Raw genomic sequence first — 14,633 nt, 5'->3', positions numbered from 1 at the left:
ATTAATTCAAATAAAACCATTAAGTTTAATCATTAAAATGATATCAATAAGCAAATTTTAAATGGTTTTCTTGGACTATTCATATAAATTGCTTTTATTAAATTTGTATGAAGCATATTTATTAATTAGATTATTAAAGTAGTATGAATATTTTTAACTGCAAATTTGATTTCCAACTTTTAGTTTTTATTTTTAAAATTTAATACTTTGCTAAATTGTATTTTTCACTGCAGAAAAGTTGCAAGGATGCATCGTATGATATTTCTGAAATAGAAAAATTTGAAAATGGATCAATGATGCAAAAAGTAATTGATAGTGTATCAAAAAGAGTTGGCTTTAATGTTTGTAAAGGTAAGAATTTAAATATGATCTTAAAATTCATCTACAATATGTTTGTATTATAGCAGCTGCCTTGGAAGAAAATCATCATCTCTGCAATTAATTACCAAAGTTGATTACCAAAACATGCTTGACAGAAATTTTCACATTGCTTTGACATTATACATGTAGCCAAAGAAAGCTATCTTGAATAATCTGTAAGGAAAACTTTCCATCATTTTACCTTTTACATCTGTGTGTTACTTAACAATCTGTGTTGTTAATTTATTAAAGTGTAAAAATTTTAATGAATGCGTGAAAACCATTTCTACTTAACTCCTAGGCAGGCAGTGTATATATTAAAGTTATCAACTGTTTTTTTTTTTTTTTTTTTTTTTAGTGCTTCTTGTGTCATTTATCGTAGGTGTTTTTTTTTTTTTTTTTTTTTTTTTTTAATGCCTGGATGAAAATAAACTGTAAACTGTAATACCTTTATAGAAATTGTAGTCAAAAATCATCAAACCAATTTCTAATTCAAGTGCCTTTCTTCTTCCTGCAACTTTAAGCATCGCATTTCCAAATGTTTCTGCAACCATACATGAGTGCATTTCAGATCATTTTTGCATATTTTGCTATAATGTTAAATTTCTTTTCTTTGAAAAGAATATCATGTACAGCTTGACATCTTTTTCAGTCATACTTAGTTGAATTTATATAGTGTCATTGCATAGAAAACAAAAACCGTTTTGAAGCTATGTTGATAGGAATTGCAGATCCGCCAGAAACTACATGTTACACTTAAATGAGAGATTTTTGCAAGAAATAATTGTGAGTGTATTTGTTACTTATACATTTTTTAAAAATTTATTTATTTCTATGTGTTTTCTGCTTGGCACTTGTTTTTCCTACATTGTAACTTATGCTTAGCAATTTTCTTTCATGTTGGCTGCTATGACACAAAAGTACCAGTGTTTTGCATATTTGGTGTCAACAAAATTAGTTCACAACATATAAATAGTTCTTAGTCAAACATGTAAAATGATGGGGTAATGGCTTTCCATTATCCCATCATTTACATGGTATAATGGAAAGCCATTATAACATGTGTTAGCTTTCCATCATTTACAGAGGTGGTTTAAAGCACTCATGCAATACATATACTATGAAACCTGAGAATCAAACTGTTGGGAAAAATCACATTACTAATTACAATTATTTAACCACTTTATCAATGGTGACTTCTTATGATATATGTGATAATGTTATTTGCCTTAGTAAATCAAAATGTCCTGAAGAACCATCTAATTAAAGTACAATTGATTGAGTTAGCAGAGATACATCATTACCTTCAATCAAGTAGAATGGTCCTATTGACAAATCACTGTCAGAAGATGCAGAGCAATGTCATAATTAACTATTGGTTCCTACAAGACATTCATAACTGCCATGAGATCAGCATCAGGTCTGGAATAATTTCTGGAAAGGATTGTATCATTAAATATCCTGACAGCTTTGCTATCTTCAATTCAGAATCACTTGTCCATACCTCCTGGATAAGTAGTGCCACAAAACACCAATGTAGTAAACCTGGTATAAGACTGGATGACTCCATTATGAGTATCCATTGTGACATCTAATGCTCAACTAATGCATTTTACACTATTTCTTTCTAACTGTTGTGATGGACTTCACAAAGATAGAAAATTGGTGTGTGCAGTCCCCTACGAAATCTTCGAGTTGTTATGAGATGTGCAATGACATGATGTGACATTGCAGGAGCAATAATTTGTTCAGTAATGTTGCCACTTGACATAACAAGAGTCATAATTTCGTGACCAGTGTCAAGAGATTTCACCAATTTGCACTGTGTCTGTCATCAAGGCCACTCAAGTCAGAGGGTTGACTAACCAATAATCCTTTAGTGTCTCCGATATCGCTGTCAACAATAATGAATCAGAGGACATAAAATACAACCCAAAATTAAGGGTTCATGACTAATTCAGTCTGAAAACTGTGTCAGACAGAGCAAGAAGTCAGAAGATTCTAAAATTCTTGACTAGAGAGACACTTGCCACTAGCAAACTCCTCACATAATGAGGACAATAACTTTAGTTACAAATAATTGTATATAGGCCTTCAATATTAATTGTCAATAGTTGTTATAGTATTGTTTATAGAGCTTCTCATAGATTTATATAATATATATGTTTTAATTCTATATGCAGTAAATAATATGCAACCTAACCAAAATGTAAATCAATCAGCTATCAATCCGTATAGGAAGTTTCGCAATTACCGCAGCATGCTGTCTTCATCCCGATGGTGACCAAGGATTGATAACTGCATTAACGAATTAAATTATCAGCAAATATTCTGATAGATAAATGACAGTTCATTCTGTAAAACTTTTAATAATTGCTGAGTCACCATTCTCTTAACTGCTTAGTGAAACTCTTCTTTTGGACTTTATTTTAATAAAACCTTGTACTATTTAAGAATGCCTTTTATGCAGTGTGACTTAATGCAGTAGATTAAAGGAAGTAGCAAGCAAATGTTATCATAATATGTAAACTTAAATCCATATTCACCAGCTAACCTCCTGGAAAAACAGATGAAAATCCTTCATACCAGATCAAGACAGCTTCAGTCTTCCCTGGATAATCTGAAACCAGGCATCCATTTTTGCTTAAGATGCTAAAGATCCATTTTTGCTCATCCAATACTGAAGTATCTAATTCTCACTTCTGATAATGCTTGTGATTGTGTGATAAGAGTGTAAGCATTTTGTGTATAACTAGATAATATTCAGTGATGCATATGTTAAGTGAATTAACTGTGTGCTTTCTAATTAAACTGTGTGTCTTCAAGAAAATTTTATGCAAGTGTCCACTATTTCAGCATAGCAAACAAGACATGAAGGGAGAATTACAATGAGGTATGTTTATTTCTTTGCTTTCCCACATTTTATCTTGACTGTAAATCAGTGCAGTCAAACAACTGATCGGTTGAAAGCTCTGGACATTTTTGGTCGTGTTGCATGCTGAAATTAAACACTTTCTGTACTCCTCTATCTTTCTTTGAGAAGCAAAGCTGCTTTAAAAAATGACAGAGTCACAGGTTCAAAACATTTTGTCTGATCAGATCCAAAGAGTAGTTTGAAAATGCCACCACTTTGGATATCAAATATTACATTATGGCTAAGACAATGTGAAATTCAATTTGATCAGGGTGACATTACCAGCGATAGCACCAAATTTTCACATATTGTCGCAAATTTAGACACATCAGCTTTAACAAATGTCTCAAATGTAATCTTAACACCTTCTGAAATGAAAAATATCTGAATAACTTCGAAAAGCAGACTTGTAGTGAAATAGAATTCATAGGCCAATTAAAATTAGTCTTTGATGAATGTATTAATTTTCTTTTATCAAAAAGAGACATTTTTTAAGGCAGTTCATTTATTCTTTTGAAAGTGTGACTAAGAAATCAAAATATATAGACAATTTAAAATTAGGGAAAAGGCAACCATATATTGGCATAGATTTTGAATAAATATCTTTTGATTTCTAGAGCACTCAAATACAGGTTTCTCTTCTTCTGGATCAAAAATATTTTTGCAAAAAAGGGGGACAAACGTAGCTATTTTACATTGAAAGCAATGGGTGGTGCAAAGTGAAAAATTAATGTAGGGCCATCTATTTAGGAGAAAAAGTAATAAAACCCCCAAAAATGAGACAAAGAATTTTGAAAGCTTTAAGAAAAATTAGAATGGAATTAATATTTTATACTAATGATATATATATATATATATATATATATATATATTTCCAAATGTAAAATGCTTCAACGAAATTTCACTGAAATTTCACACCACTTCACTAACTAAAAAAGTTTTATTCATAATTTTCTCAGAACTAAAGTTAAAATTCGGTTTATAATTGAGCATTTAATCAGTCTTGACTTTAACTCAATGCAAATGATCCATAAAAATTCATCAATTGGTGAATTGGAATTTGGTTTGTTTTGATTATAGCAAAGTAGGTGTGGGCTATCTGTCTAAGAGAATGATGCCTTTGAGGAGGACTTTCTAAGAAAACCAGCTTGTATCCATGATACAAGCTGGGAAAACCACACACACACACAAACAAACAACAACAAAAATAAATAAATAAATAAATAAATAAATAAATAAAATAAAGCCTTTCAGAATTCTAATTTTGTTTACTACTATTTTTCTTAATAAACGGTGCTGTGTCAACATTCTTCTTTGCTCCAGCCATTGCTTTGTGTAAAATGGTTGCAGTCCTCTCATTTCTTGCAAAAAAAATTTTTTTTCAACCTAAAGAAAAAAAAAAGGACTTGCATATTCATTCATCCTTGAAATCAATGTAGTTTTATTCAAAATCTACACCAAACTAAGTTTTTTTTTGGGGGGGGGGGTAGGGGCTTGTTCTTGTTTTAAATGTGTTTAATGTAAAGCGTAGTTTTAAATTTTGCATTGATGAGCATTAAAGTAAAATGCTAGCCATTCTTCCAGTCTGATTGATAGATGGACAAGTATTCTACTTTAATGCCTTTTCTGGAGCTTAACTTTCACCTAAACTCATTTCAGAAGGGGTTTCCCTCATGCCGTTAAATATATGCTATGTTTAATAGTTAAGTATTTTCAGCTAGCTCTGTCTTCCAGTTGATGTTATTTATAGCTCAAAAAAGATTTCATAAAATATTTCATGATCATTTTGATTTTATCTCCTACTTCTGAAATTAGTAGATGAAGGTGACAGATATTCAACCAAAAGTACTAATATAAATTTAGATTTACTCTATGTAATAGAGTGAATGTTAAGAGAAAATGTGCTTTAATGAAGAATTCATTAGTGTATTAATTTAGAAGTCAAATAACAAAAAATCAACATTATATTTGCAAATTTTCACTAGTTTTGAAACCATCGAAAGTAGTCCTATGAAAATTTTCAAATATAATGCTGATTTTTGTTGGAGTTCCAAATTAATATTTGTTCACCGTGTTATTTTAACCTAAATTCATTAGTGTAGTTAAAACTTATTTGGTTTGTTTAAAAATCCTCTTCTTTTATATTCAGGATGAAGTAAAAATTCGTATGCCTAACTCTAGCATGTTGTTTTTATTGTTATTGCACAGAAGGATAAAAAATACTGAATGTATTCATAAAGTTACTAGAACACTAAAAATTTGCAAAAGGCAGTAGCTCTTGTGCAAAAGTACTAAAGGCGACCACCTTCGCATCTCATATTATTCATTACCATTATTATTATTGTCTTTTTGTACAGCTTATATAAATATACCAGAGGAAGTTTCTAAGGAGATTTATGTGTGCTTAGAATTTTGTTAAAAAGAAGATTGAAAAATGTTATGTAATTAGCTTAGTCCACTCCTATTTAGAGTAATGACTTCACATTCAGAGACCGAATCTAGTATGTTATTTGTATATTTTTTTGCAAGTTAGATGACCCAATTGAAATTTAACTAAAATTGAAATTTAGCATTATTCAGAAAATAATGAAATTTTAAATTCTTTTTAGTAAATCAGCCAAAAATCAGGCACTCAAAACACTGTAATTGTTACTGAAAAAAATTTGCCTTTATAATGTTGAGCATAGAATAATGTAATAATTTCAACTAAAATGGCATGATGCACTAACTGCTTTTATGTATTTTATTTATCTGCTTGTAGAAGATATCAAAGTCATGTACAGAGCTTGTGTTTTCGGATATGCCTTGAATATTAGTGACATCTGGTGTGCTTTATTCTCAACTGATGAATTAAAAATCTTGGAATATGGTGATGACTTAGATGACTATTATAAAGATGCCTATGGAAATGAAATCAACCATCAACAAGCTTGCCCTGCTGTGGAATATGTAGTGAATTTATTGAAGTAATGTGTTAATTATTTATTCTATATATTTTGTACTAATTTATTTTATCATGCTCGGTATTGCCATATACATCAATGGATTTTAAATTTTATGAGTTTATAAATCCCTTTCATATGATGATCATTTTATGTACTTCCCTTAACCAAGTTTATACATTTTACTTAATAAAAGAAAATAGGATAAATAGGATCAGAAAATAGTTTCGTCTCTATAAGTTATTTATATTTCACTATATAAATGATTAGATTCTCAAGTTAAAAAAAATGTGAAAATTAACTTTGGCGATAATGTAAAAAGTATTGAAACTGATTTTTTTTAGAAGTAGATATATGTTTAATACTGTTTGAAAAAGGGCGGAGTGGGCCTTTTTTTTTAAACCCAAAAGGGAATGTTAGTCTTGAAGTGGGATTTTTGTCAGCTAATTGTAAATAGTGTATTACTTTTCAAAGTGTTGCCAGCAAATGTTAATGCTCAGTATTATTTTTAAAGGAATTACAAAATGAAGAATCTGCAAGTATGTATGTATGTTCCTCTCATTGTGAAAAAACAACAGTATCTAGAGCCATCAAATTTTGAATAATTGTAGTTCTCCACCCAAACGTGCACCTGCAAGCCCCCACAGATAAAATATTTTTGTCCTCCACATGCCAGCATATTGCTTTCAGTAAAGCTTAAATTTCTTTCAAATTTAATCTGAAGAATATTGAGTAATAAGCAATAATAATAAAAGCAATAAACACAGTTCTTAATAATTTTCTCTGCTTTTTAATGTGATTGATTTAAATAAACATGTATTAAAATCATGATATGTGTAATCAGAAGTATTAAATATTTTTATGAAATTACACTAGCTTATGTACTTTTTCTTTTTTATGATAACTTTTTAGGTGGCTAGTTTTTAAAGAAATAATATAGTGAATATAAAAAATATGTCTGGTAATCTCTAACACTTTGTCAGAAATTCTAATGCTATGCTTTTTAAAAATATTTTGTGATTTTGCTGTTGAATTTTATGTGAAGTAAGCGAGAAGAATGTGATATTAAATAAATAAAGTCAGCATATAAAATGTTTGTAGAAACATTAGATAAGCAGGAGTCATAAAAAATGTGCAGTAGACTCAAACCTTGGACCTCTCAAATACGCAGCAAGTGTGCTGGCCATTACACTATGAAGGCATGCTAAGAAGGCTGGAGAAATACCTTATAAGTTAATGATACTAAAAATCACAAAAAGAAGTTTTCCTTAGCCATTTTACTGAAAAAAAGTGAATATTGATATGCTGAACTGAGAAAAGGCTGTAAAAAACAGAAAAATGAATGTCATAACACAGCACTGGAAATTCTAAATGTGAGGTCCTATGCAGCTTTTAAACATTTTATGATTTTGTGGTTGAAATATATATTGCATAAGTGCAAAGAAAACAATGCCTAATAATAAAGCTAAAAAGGCAAAAGAAAAGAGGGTTAGCAGGAATGAGTGCAAAAACAGTCTGGTAAATTGAGAGCTCAGTGAGAACATTAAAAAACTTGTCAAACCCGTTTGGGCAACATTAAAAAACTTGTCAAACCCGTTAGAATCAGAAGCGTATTTTATTTCTTTTTTGCCACTAGATGCATGATGCCTCATTTGGTGTCTGAAATATCTATATGCATAAATGTGGTTCAACAACCAGCAAACATCATCACACATTGTTATGTAAATGAAATTAGAAGAAAGGTCTTAGCCAGAACATAAGTTGAGCATTAATTTGGTTCTTGTTGAGGACATCTGCTACAGAGAAATTTACCAAACTTATGTAAATTATTAGCAAAAGCTTCAATGAAAAATAAACAGTTACAGGTATTTTTCTAGATATTGAGAAAGCCTTCAATAAAGTTTGACGCTATGGATTTTTCATAAAATTAATGTTATAGAATTTCCCATTTTTGAGCTCATCATACTCATCTCAGATTATTTAAACATAGGACATTTTAAGTCAGGATCAATAATGGGATCTCAGTCTTAAGAAAAACTCAATCTGGAGTTCCACAAGGAGGAATTCTTACACTATTTTTGTTTAATATCTACATTAATGATTTTCTTAGAAGCACAAACTTGATTGCTGCCTACTATGCTGATGACACAGTAGTCTTATGTAAATCAATGAGCCCTCAGCTTGCCAGAAACACTGAATTGTATTAATCAAGTAATTCCTTGGTTCAATGCCTGGAAAATAAAAATCAGTATTTAAGAAAGCTGTATAATCTATTTTAGAAAATATTAGTAAGATTGAAGAAGAGATTAGTTATATTGAAGAAATCTCCATGAATGGTGGAATTATGCCATGTGGCTCCAAAGTGAAAATTTATGTATTCAGCTTTTATATTATCATGCATGTATTTTTCACAAGCAGATATTCAGAAAGTGCTTGTTCTTCAAGAAAGTGTATTAATCAAGTGTGTCTCTCATTTTCTTCACTCGAGACAGCAATAGATAGCGCCGCATGAAACAAGTCCCTGTCCTGTTCCATCACAAGAATTCCCTTAAATGAGACCAGTGCTTTTAGCCGAGCAGAACCTTGTGTTTTCACAGAATTTTTCTGAATTAACTACTGAAGACCTCAAGGGGACGAGTGATATGTGGGAGTGAAGGCCTAGACCAGGCCAAAGACTACTAGAAAATGCTGATCTTTTTGCAGAAGCAAAATGAAGCGATTGCTTAAGAACTTTTCCTATCAATACTGTGCATAACCAAAATCCAGAATTGCTTTCAGACTTGAATTAGTAATCAGTTCTTGTATCTCCCTTAAAAGTCCATGGACCATAGTTTGAGAATTGCAGATGTATATAAGACTTGGCGTGAAATGGTGTGAAATAAGGTGAGGACGAGTATTCAGTCCTGGGACTTTTACTCCAAAAATTGTTGACCCTACAGGGTACGTCGTAGTGAGTATAAAAGACCATTTTAAATAAAAGTGGAAAATTCTTGAGTCCTAGTTGCTCTCTAACTTTCTGAGGATAAAAAATTGTAAAAGCAAGTCTGCATAAGTGTCACCAGCTATCATAAGAGATTAGAGTTGTGCCAGAAAATTGACATTAGGGTTAATGATGCCTAGCGTGTCACCATCTATTGGTGGTTGAATGAGGTGTAGGAATTGAAGTCCGAGAAAATGACTGAAATAGCGAGTAAAACTTAATTTTTATCAATAGTTCAACTGTTCTAAATGCAAGTGACATCTTCTGGGAGAGATTTCGGGAAGTACAAAGTTTTTGAGCTATTTCTGTAAGTTGATTAATGAGATTGAAAAATTTGGAGGATTTCTTTAACTTGTTCTTCTGGATTTAAAATATTTTTTAAAGCATTATTGTGCTTTGATTTAGGAATATTGAATTTCAAATCACACAAGAGTTTGCTGTGATTTGGGTCTATTTTTGGTAGTGTAGTGGGAAAATCTTTGTCTGTAGGTGGGTGTGGCAGAGCTTTTGATTCTTGTTTCTATTCTGACTTTTCGAATCTTCTTTTATAAACTTCACATCCATGATAAGATGATACGTGCTCTTGAGAGCAAAATAAACATTTAGGTTTCTGATTTTCTTTGAGAGTGCTAGTATTACTTCTGTGGTTTCCGGTCCATTTAACACATTTAGTTTGTTTAAAGCAATTTGTTTGTGAATGGCCAAACAGTCTTTTCTTGGGGGTGTATTTTTCGATGATTATGTTAAAGTCAAACATATTGTTGAGTCTGTGAATATTTTCTTTTGCTGGATTGAAGTTCAAGAAAGTAAATCGGGAGTAGAATCTTATGGTTTTCAATTTTCCTTGAGAATTGCTTAACTTTAATTATCGGGAAGCCTCTTTTGAACAGATCGTCTTTTATTTTGGATTCCTTGATGGTACTGGGCATATTTTTTAAAATAACCTTTATAGTAGCTTCATTATCTAATTGGTAGGTGGGAAATCGGATGCAAGCTTTTCTACAGTAATTTGGAAGTCATCAGAATTTTTGGTTTGAAGGTAAATAACTCTATTTTTCATGTCAGCTTCGATGCTATCTTACAAAACTCCGTGCATATTTTGTGAATAGATTTCCAATCTGGATTTTGTTCAGTGATAACAATTGGTGGGATTTTAATTGAAGAATTATTTTCCGTTCTAGTCTTTTGGTAGAGAAGCAATTATATTTGTGTTTCTTAGTATTATCTTTTATATTTTCTGCAGTCTGAGTTTCAAGAATTTGATTATTTATAATTGCATGTGCTGTATCATCTGCTACGGGATATCAAGAACTTGCTGATGTGATTTAGTCTTATCATCAATAGCTAGTAATACACGTCAATCCATAGCGAAAAGGTTTTTTCTCATTTTCGTGTCCGCTTAACAATTTTTCTCTATTGGGTGGTTTGGAGCTTCACTCATTTTAGCTCTCTGATTTCCTTTTTTCCCAGTTTTCATGTTGCTCGAAATGATACCGTTAAGTTATGCCATGGTGTGTCACCAATAATACCATAAAAATACTTACACACAAGTTTAGCTGAAATCGCTGTAAGAGGCGAGAAAAACTTGAACCTGTCTCTATAAGCTCAAGTGTTCAAGTGATGATGATGATGATGTAAAAACGAGAAAATGTGACTTGGGCTGAAATTGCCTGCACCTGGGTTACACTGAATATCTGCTATATCAATGCAGTAATTTTATATGTCAGTGGTATTTTATGTGAACAACCATTATCAAAATTTTGCAAATAATTTTCAGGCCAAGCATTGCTGAGACATATAGTGAAAAGTGTAATAATAGGAAAGTATAATAAAAAACATCAGAAATTAATTGTAAAATTAGACTTTGTTGCTAATTTATGTTTTATAGCAAATATAATGAAACCATAAGCAACAGAAATTGGCCATTAAATTAAACACCATAAACTACTTCCTCATTAATATTAATGTAATATAGAATTATTTTTACAGTAATTAATTTTTGATCATCCCTCACATCCAAGAACTAAAAAACAAAACATCAGCTATTGCCAGAAAGGCCCGCGCCTTCCAAGGTAAAAACTGGGGTCAGAATCATCATATTCAGAAGATCCTCTACCATGTGGTAGCTGAAAAAATAGTCTTGTATGCTGCTGCCGTATGGGCCCAACCGATGGGAGGACGAAAGATCAAACATCTTACATCTCTTCAACGACCATTCGCCCTGAATCTCTGTAAAGCGTACCGCACCACAGCCACCAGCTCAGCGACAGTCCTTGCAGAGCTCATTCCTCTCCACATACGGGCAGAACAAGAGGCAGTGTACACCACCCTCATATACTTCCGCAAAGATGCAACATTTGGCAACATAACATACAGCCCTCTGCAATTTCAAAGCCCAGGTAACACTCTTCACACTCATCCTGCACGTAAAGGCACAGGAATAAGAATTAACATCTCACGGATACAGCCACTGTCAATGACGCGAGTTTCAAGGGATACGCAAATATACACCGACGGCTCTAAGCAGGAAGATGGAGTAGGCAGCGCCTTTGCACACTATGACAAAGGAAGAATCATCCATGTATGGAAAGGACGCCTTGACTTAAACAACAGTGTGTTCCAGGCGGAGGTGCAAGCAATTATAACCGCGGTAGATTACATTTTCAATGATAATATAGAACGGGCGAAAATTTTCACTGACAGTATGTCAACGCTTCTAGCACTAGATAATCACAACCACACCTCGCCCTTGATCATCAAATTACAACAACTTTTACAGCGCAACCCGCAGAAACATCTCTCCTTAACATGGATCAAGGCACATGCAGAAAATGAGGGGAATGAAGCAGCTGATAGCCTGGCCAAGCAAGCAGCCACTGATCCAGAAGCTGAAAAAATCACAATCCCAGCCCCTCCTTCCTACCTCAAAGGGCTATTACGGGGTCAAGGCCTAAATCTTTGGCAGGAAGACTGGACGCACTGCACAACTGGAAGACGTACATACAGCTATCTCCCGAAAGTCAGCACTGAACGCAACATTGCAATAGCTCCTCTTACGGCTTATATTACGGGACACGGCCCATTCCCGACCTACTTCAATAGACATGGCATAACAACCACGGACATATGCGCCTGCGGAGCGGAAGGCTCCCCAGACCACTATGTTTTTGAATGTCATCTGACAGCAGGAAATCACCTCCCTCTTCCTATCAACAATAGTGAAGCTTATCACCGCTTCCTTATAAAGCACAAACCGGCAGTAAATACGATTTGCAAAGTTGTTAACAAGCTCAAGAGAATGGGCCAAGATTTGTGCTCTCCTCATTAACCAAAACTCTCAAGACATGATACACTAACTAAGTCAGCATGCAGTTCCACATTCTCAGACACATAAGACTACTCCTAAAATTTACATAAGTCCCTATTACAGACACCTTTCAAATAATGCACAATCAAATGTATTTAACATTTCCTCTTCTGTATATGCATAATACTATTTTTTTTATTTTTATTTTTATTTATTTATTTATTTTTTTCCCCTATGAGCGTGTATTTTGATCCTATTATTTTGTAACTGTATTTTTGTATCTGTATATTTAATTTGTATTTTATTAGAATTTTATTGTGAATGTGCAAAATTACCATAGCAAATTGCAACAACAAATGTCAAAACGGTAAAACGAATGCAATCTGCCCTTGTATGGCCATGTAAATGATCTTGTTAACATTCTAAAAAGCTCCCGAGGCGGCCTCTTGAGGCCCCAGGGAGTTGTTCCTGGTTAGTGGAGGGCGCGGGACACATGCCTGTTTATCTCTGTTAGACATCAGGCGTCCCCGTCCTCCGTTACCAACCAACCAACCAACCAACCAAGTACAAATTTCAATTAGTACTAAGAATGTTTTTTAAACATGTAATCAGTGTGTGCCTGCATAGCACAAGGACCTTGATTTTATGTTTATGATTTTTATTCTTTAAAATATCTAACACCACAACATGTATATGCAGTCAAATAATGGAAACAGTGGAATGAATAAAAGAACATGTTTTCAGACATTCAGAAAAGTCTAAGGTTTCTTTTGTTTTGCTTAAATAGCACACTTGGTAATAATTTATGCTCTAGAAAATTTTTCTTGTGCCCTGAAAACTGAAATCTTAATTATGGAAATTCTTTTTTGAGTTTTTCAATCAGTTTAGAGTACTTTTTATGGAAAAGTTATTTTCAATACTCATCAGAGAAAGAGCAAGTAAGCATGCACCCCACAAAGCTGGGGAAAATTTTGTGACTCTGAAGCCAAGATACACTTTACCAGAACTTTAATTTTAAGATTAGTTGAAAACTCAAAATGGGTAAGGTGAGTATGTGAAGCAGAAGGGATTGTAAATAAAATAATAGCTTCTCTTTCCCTATTTTTAGCTCTTTTCTACCCTTAACCAGTCCCTCTATAATATATTTAATATATTATGGCCTAATTGGGTAGTTTAACATTGTAGACTGCAGGTGGAGTTGAAAAGTACTTTTTTTAATAAATGACCCTTTAATTTATTAAAAAAAAAGAAATGAAATTATTGGATTCAAAATTATAGATCACTTTGTTAAAAATGTAATTTTATCCATGCTGACTATTATTTCCAGTATGAAATAAATTCAAACTTAGCTTTCAATGGATGATATTTTTGTAAAAAAACTGTAAGAGGATTGGTGAAAATTTATCATAAAAATTATGGAATGGAGGTATCCAGTGAAGATGTAATAATATTTGTATTGTTATGAAATGTACAGGCGCAGTGAGACGGCTTCCTCGCAAAGCAGTTTTAAGGTTGCCACATTTGGCGAGAAATCGCCCATTTGGCGACGTTTAGCGACACAATTGGCGATATTCCATGGACGGATGGAGAACCTTCTGGAACGAATTCTTACCGGTTTAGCCCAGAATGTTCTCGAACACAAGCTGAAAGCTATATAAACCCTGCTGATCTGCAGTCAGTGAGTAAGTGCCTTGGCTAGCGAGCTGAGAGTTAGTATCAAGTTGGTGTCTTGTCTAAAGAGTTAATCTCTGTGGAGTCGATCCAGTTGACAGCCGGGCAGCGAGTGGGTCATCCAGTGCACCGAAAGAGTCTCGTAGAGTATCGTGATTAGTGCATCATCGAAAAAACGTGTTGAGCTCCGGGAACGACTGAACTGAATAGTTGGGAGTTGTGCTCTGTGTGTCATTGAGTCCATCGCGAGTTGTAGTGTGGAGAGTCTCGAGAGTATGCGAAGTTTCGAGAACGACCAAGCAGAGTCAGGAGCTTTGCAGTGAAGCTGATTCCACCGTTATTGCCTGACAGTGTGAAGGCTGTGTCGCTGAATGTGTCAGTGTGTTTATAACAGTTCAACGACTGTAAAAGTGATTTTGGAGGTATCTCATTAATATTGGTAAATAAAATGTGTTTCGA

At 33.2% G+C, this 14,633-nt stretch overlaps 1 protein-coding gene across 3 annotated transcripts in view; it reads left to right on the top strand.

The window, feature by feature from the left end:
* Nucleotides 1–14,633, top strand: part of LOC118185378 (multiple inositol polyphosphate phosphatase 1-like) — a 76,618-nt gene that overhangs the window by 58,104 nt on the left and 3,881 nt on the right. For all 3 annotated transcript variants that reach the window (XM_035355216.2, XM_035355217.2, XM_035355215.2), the window contains exons 7-8: nucleotides 234–351; nucleotides 6,036–6,240. In XM_035355216.2, coding sequence (XP_035211107.1) covers nucleotides 234–351; nucleotides 6,036–6,240 — 323 coding nt within the window. The remainder of the gene's footprint in view (nucleotides 1–233; nucleotides 352–6,035; nucleotides 6,241–14,633) is intronic.

Source organism: Stegodyphus dumicola, chromosome 7 (assembly GCF_044657685.1).
Source record: "Stegodyphus dumicola isolate Sdum_Otavi_A_Nest chromosome 7, ASM4465768v1".
Classification (NCBI taxonomy): Eukaryota; Metazoa; Arthropoda; class Arachnida; order Araneae; family Eresidae; genus Stegodyphus; species Stegodyphus dumicola.
Note: the sequence above shows the minus strand (reverse complement) of the source record. Positions and strands in the feature narration are given on the sequence as shown.